The sequence below is a fragment of the Palaemon carinicauda genome, chromosome 38 (assembly GCF_036898095.1).
Source record: "Palaemon carinicauda isolate YSFRI2023 chromosome 38, ASM3689809v2, whole genome shotgun sequence".
NCBI lineage: Eukaryota > Metazoa > Arthropoda > Malacostraca > Decapoda > Palaemonidae > Palaemon > Palaemon carinicauda.
Window position 1 is genome coordinate 6,603,491 of NC_090762.1, and position 6,326 is coordinate 6,609,816.

Sequence of the window (6,326 nt, forward strand, 5' to 3'; positions counted from 1 at the left end):
AGTGTCACGAGAGAGAGAGAGAGAGAGAGAGAGAGAGAGAGAGAGAGAGAGAGAGAGAGAGAGAGAGAGAGAGAGAGAGAGAGAGAGATTGATTGATTGATTGATTTAAAGTTTTCAGGCATCCTGACATCTAAGGTCATTGACGCCGGGAGAGAGAGAGAGAGAGAGAGAGAGAGAGAGAGAGAGAGAGAGAGAGAGAGAGAGAGACGTGTGTCAACATTAAACATTCTCTTTATTTTAAAACTGGCAGTAGTGTGATGATCTTTACCATTACGTAATGCATGACGCCTTCTTTGAATCAAACTTAACCGTTAGCCAAGAATGTATTATTTTAGTCTTTTTCATTTGACTAGATGACAATAAATATCGATAGATAATACCAATTAACCTATTTGTGATTGGTTGAGGGTCATAATGCTACCCATCCCGCAGGGAGTTAAAAATTAAATAGTATGTCAATTAGAGGCCAAACGAAAGCTTCAGTCCTATTAGTTGCTAATATTTAACGAGAGATCAAAATAAAACTCTCTTTAACCATCCACGGTATCAAGCAGAATTCCTTGCTTGGCGACTTGTTCACTCCCTCAAATATCAAGCTTTGAAAATCTCTTCTTAGGCCAGTTACCCGGAACTTATTAATTCCATCCAACATGAGGCAAGTGCTTGACTTTATTATGGGTCAAATACATACTTTCCTTCCTTTTTCCCCTACACTGAAGTGCTCTATGCGGGATTTTAATCGGCACGGAATACAGGATGCCAGTTCTATTAGCTTCTACATACAAAAAAATACAATCGCCGATTTAAAAAAAGAAAAAAAAAATCTGTGTCTGTTTAGATTCAAAATTACCAATCAATAACACAAGCAATAAAAATCTATAACTCCCTAGGAAATCTACCCATCTTCCCCACTCATTCCAGATGGGGCTCGTTTGTATGGCTTGCATGGGACACTTTTCCCTAGGTGTCGCCTTACCGTGGCCATCGCCAGCGCTGTCAGACATTGCGGTCAACAACGCTACCCTGGTCGGAACGGAAATGGCACTCAACACATTGCAGAAAGATATGACAGGTAAGGGCTTGCAGAAAGACATAAAAGGTAAGGGCTGTGTAATTCTTTGAAACTGCAATGGCTACTAGAATAATCTAGAAACTAGATCTTCCATCAAGGTTACTTACTAACGTACATTCTTTCTATTTCTTACATTCAAAAGAATGTCACTAATAAGGCTTTTCAATATACTGCAAATACGTATTCCTCTTATTACGTTCATTTTGAAAGGGGTATCATTCATTTCAATTTTGGATATTTATAAGTTCTTCAACTTGCATGCAAAACGTAACACCTGTTGAAGATATACAAAAGTTTTAAATTTTGCAAGCATTCCCTTACTCGTATATATATTTTGGTTTTAGTTTATCACTTACTGTCCTTCCTCCTATTTTTGTTTAAAGGAAATAGCAGGCAAGGGTACGTAAATCTTAAATCTCCAATATCTTCTAAATACTTTATCTCTCTCTTTTGTATTAAGTTCATTTTTAAGTCAGTCACTTTTCTCTGTTACTGTAGATAGAAAAAACTTTTTCACAGCTACTATCTTACAAGATTATAACACAAACAACATTTCATATAAGATTTATAAAATTTAAGACGTTTACGCTGTACAAATGACACCTGGCCACTTCCTCTTTATCTTATTGTATTACTATTAAAGAAGAAATTCTCTGTTTCTTTAAAGTGAATCATAATCTTTCCAGATCTGAATCACAAAAAAATATTCAACTGACCATTGTCATCCTTATGTAAACCAAAGCAACCATGGTCCAAAGAGATCAAATCAAACAGGAATGGTATACGATTTCAGATTCGTCCTGGTTTTTCTCCCCACTATAAGCCGTTTGACGAGTCACGAATATTCAGTTACACCGGGCCACTTTGCTGAATATCAAAAACATGCAATAGATCTCTCGTGTAATCTTATTTGTTGCGTAAAACTCTCGTTACGAGGAGTGTGGCTTTACAATGAAATATACTATTTCCATGTCCAGTTTACGAGTGTGATTCGTTTCCCCTTGGAAACAAGTACTTAAGAATTATTGAATTATGGAAACGATAACTTAAAAGTCATTTTCAAATTAATCAAGTAAACTACATCCATCTATAATAATTTTATTGAAAATAAAAACTTTTTTATTTTTTTTTTTACTTGCTAGTTTCAGTTTCAAATTATTCATACTTTTCGGTTACTATCATTTATGCATGAATAAATGAAGATACTTATCGACAGAGCAAATTAAATATTCATCTAATGCTGGTGGCGATGTACAGTATGTGATACGGAGGTCGTCAAAGAAAATAAAAATAACGCCCTTCATACAATACCATATTCATACGCAGTTAAATGGATGGCCTATTTTTAAATTAAAATTTCTACCCCAAAAAAATTCTGAAGTACTGTACTATTTAGTCATGTTTGTTAACCTGCAAACAAAACGTAATCTTTTCTAAGGCTAGAACGATAGAGTTTTTACATTCCGAAAAGATATGAAGTTTTGTGCCTGCCTAAATAATTTCATCTTTTTAGCCAAATAACAAAGAAGTCAGTTTGTCCATATAAAACATAACGGAACTTACGAGCGAAACTCGAAAAGTTTATTTTGAACAATTATCAACATACAAAAAAAAAAAAAAAAAAAAAAAAAAAAAAAAACTCCCTACGCTACTTCATGTTCTGATCAGAAAATGCTTAAATTCAACCAAATCTCCCAAAATGAATACTTTCACTTCAAAATCTTTAACAATAAATGGTTATGTCACATTAAAAATAAGTCTTGATTGCATCATATATTTTTCTAGCTCGGGAAATTCTGCCCTTACTTTTTGATCAAAGATCTGAACAGGTTTGATTACATTCATGGAAATTAGGTGTTTAATACAGAGGTTAGACAGCGACATTGAATAAAGGAAGTAGAAATGGAGATTCAGTAAAAGGTTAACAAGTTCGTACAGTTAGAGGTCAAAGGGAAGCTGATTGGTAAGCTTCCTATTAGAAATAAATCCCTATAGTGAATCTTCTTACCAAAAGTAATCCCTTAAGAGGATTTCGCTATTTCTCAAAACTTAATCCAATAGGAAATGCTGCTTTATCACAGAAATTAACCCCATCAAAGACATTTTTCTCTTCATAAAATCCAAACTATACTTGAAGGTATAGTTTCATCTAACAGTACTTTCGTTCGTGTATTTCCAGGTAGTATGGTCTCCCTGGGTATGCTCTTTGGAGCATGGACGGCTGGATGGTTGGTTAGCACCTTAGGAAGGATACGTTCCATGCGAGTTATTGCAGCCCCCTTTTTGATAGGGTGGTTGATGAATGCATTGGCTCCTAACCCGGAGGTCATGCTCGTGTCCAGGTACAGTACAAAACTGCATAGCATTTCACGATACGGGAAGCCCTAATAATGCTTTACACACACACATATATATATATATATATATATATATATATATATATATATATGTATATATATATATATATACATATATATATATATATATATATATATCTATATATACATATATATATAATATATATACATATATATGTATATATACCTATCTATCTATTATATATATAATACAGATAGGTATATATATATATACATATATATATAATATATATACATATATATGTATATATACCTATCTATCTATTATATATATAATACAGATAGGTATATATATATACATATATATATATATATATATATATATATATATATATATATATATATATATATCTTAACATTCAACATAAAGCTGTATCTGTCTTTCATCTTCTACATTTATGAAACTTTCAAAATACTAAATCCAAGTAAAACGGAATGTGTGTGCTTACTGATTGGATATGAACAATGACTAAATACAATAAATAGTTAATGAAACCAATATTAAAATGAGTACATAGATGAATAAATAAATCTGGAACTTGGGTGATGAGCAAAAATATTATTAACATATTGGACGAGAGGATAAAGCTAGAAACAAAACAAAACAAATAATTATTTCTTGAATTCAGCCACTTTTCCTTAGGGCTTCTAGGTTAAGATTCGCTATGCAATTACCTACAGTGATTAACAGAAGGTTTTGTTTCCAGATTTATAGTGGGTATCGCTAGCGGAGCAGTTTCAGTAGCAGCATCTTCCTACGTCATGGAACTAGCTGACGTGAGTGTGAGGGGCATGATGGCCACAATGCCAACTGTGGCCATAGTGCTGGGTGGCCTCTATACAGTATGGATGGGGTACGCCCTCCAGTGGCACTACCTGGCACTGGTATGTGCCATTCCTCCTGCGATCATGCTAGTCGTAACTTTCCTGCTTCCCGATTCGCCATCTTACCTCGTCATTCATGGGAGGCGCCAGCGGGCACTGGCGATCCTCCGGAAACTCAGAGGGCCTTACGCCATAATAGAAGAGGAAGTACAGGAGCTGGAGCGCCGTAACCTCACCACCGCGACGGGAGGGCAAGTGGGATGGAAGGGACTCCTGGAACCGGAAGTCAGGAAGAACCTCGCCATAATGGTGATGTTGTTCCTATTCCAGCAACTGTGCGGGAATTACGTCTTCATGATACAGACGTCCAGGGTCCTCAAGGCTGCCGGAGCACCTTGGGACCCGGACGCTGCCACAGTGGTCGTCGGTGCCATCAGAGTTGCAGGGACCATCGTGGCCATTTTCCTTCTGGACCGCATTGGACGAAGGTACTGCTTGATCATCTCGCATGCAATCAACGCCATGGCTCTCATCATTCTTGGAGTTTACGTCTATTTAGCCGAAGGGAGTCTTCCAGATGAGGAAGAAACTTATTCTAGGTAAGGAAGTTTCTATCGGTCATACTAATTAACTCATCCATAAATAAAAGAATTGTCCAGCTAAATATAGGAGTAAGAAAAAAGGAAACTAGCCGATGTTCAACTTTCCTACGAAAATCCTTATTTCTGATCTCCCACGATTCAAAACTTGAGTGAATTGACTTAATTTCTCAAAATATGTTTTCCACTGGGACGCATAACAAAATGCAATATTTATAATATACTACCTTACGAATACTTATCAACATCTCAATTTTCTATTCCAGACTCAGCTGGGTGCCTCTACTCTGTGTTCTAGTCATAATGTTCATCATCAATGTGGGCGTACATCCAGTACCCTTCATCTTGGGCACAGAGTACTTCCAAACCAACATCCGTGCCCAGGTCAGTTACGATTGACAACTTCGAACTGTCCAATTAACGTCTGTGGTTACATAAAACTTCACGTAATGTATTCTAATATAATTAATAATCCAAATATACTAGAATTATCCCATCTGCGAGTGAATAACTTTACTTTTGTTAAAAAAAAAAAAAAAAAAAAAAAACGAGTGAATAACTTTAATTTTGTTTCAAAAAAAAAAAAAAAAAAAAAGATCAGGATGCCAGAGAACTTCTAATCAATCAATCAAAATTAATGAATCTTGCATCTCTAAATTATCTTTTCATTTCAGGCCTCGTCCATCTGCTTCTCATCGGGAACCATTTTCGCCTTCCTGGCTCTCCAACTGTATAGCCCCATGCAGGACGCTATGACGCAAGCGGGTCTTTACTGGTTTTACGCTTCCATCAGCGTCCTAGGAGTTGTATTCACTTTCATTTTCATCAAGGAGACCAAAGGGAGATCCGTTGGATGAACAATAAAAGCTCAAGTTGGCCTACATATATGTTTGTGTATATATACATACATATATATATATATATATATAACATATATATATATATATATATATACATATAAATATATATACATATATATATATATACATATATATATATATATATATATATATATATATATATATATATATATATAATATATATATATATATATGTATATATATACAAATATATATATATAAATATATATATATACATATATATATATATATATATATATATATATATACATATATACTGTATATAATTAATCTTTATGGTATAAATAAGGTTAATATTTGTAAGACTAACACCAGGATTAGTTCGACCACAATTTACTTTACCGTGTATCGATTACTTCAAGAGGTCGGACTCGCCATGGAGAGAGAGAGAGAGAGAGAGAGAGAGAGAGAGAGAGAGAGAGAGAGAGAGAGAGAGAGGCTATTTGTTTATCCATTAAATATATGTTGTTATTATGTAAGCTCTACATTCCTCATAAGTTATAAGTATGTTTAAGACCCATAAATATCAATGTACTTCGTAAAGAAACATGCAAACCTTTCATATGCAAAT

General features: G+C 34.6%; 1 protein-coding gene across 1 annotated transcript in view; it reads left to right on the forward strand.

Annotated features, from left to right (window-relative positions):
- The window catches only part of LOC137630404 (facilitated trehalose transporter Tret1-like), a 15,968-nt gene extending 10,210 nt beyond the window's left edge, over positions 1-5,758 (forward strand). The window contains exons 4-8 of the mRNA XM_068361856.1: positions 922-1,072; positions 3,252-3,414; positions 4,158-4,874; positions 5,141-5,258; positions 5,549-5,758. Coding sequence (XP_068217957.1) covers positions 922-1,072; positions 3,252-3,414; positions 4,158-4,874; positions 5,141-5,258; positions 5,549-5,731 — 1,332 coding nt within the window. The 3' untranslated portion in view covers positions 5,732-5,758. The remainder of the gene's footprint in view (positions 1-921; positions 1,073-3,251; positions 3,415-4,157; positions 4,875-5,140; positions 5,259-5,548) is intronic.
- Positions 5,759-6,326: the final 568 nt, after the last annotated feature.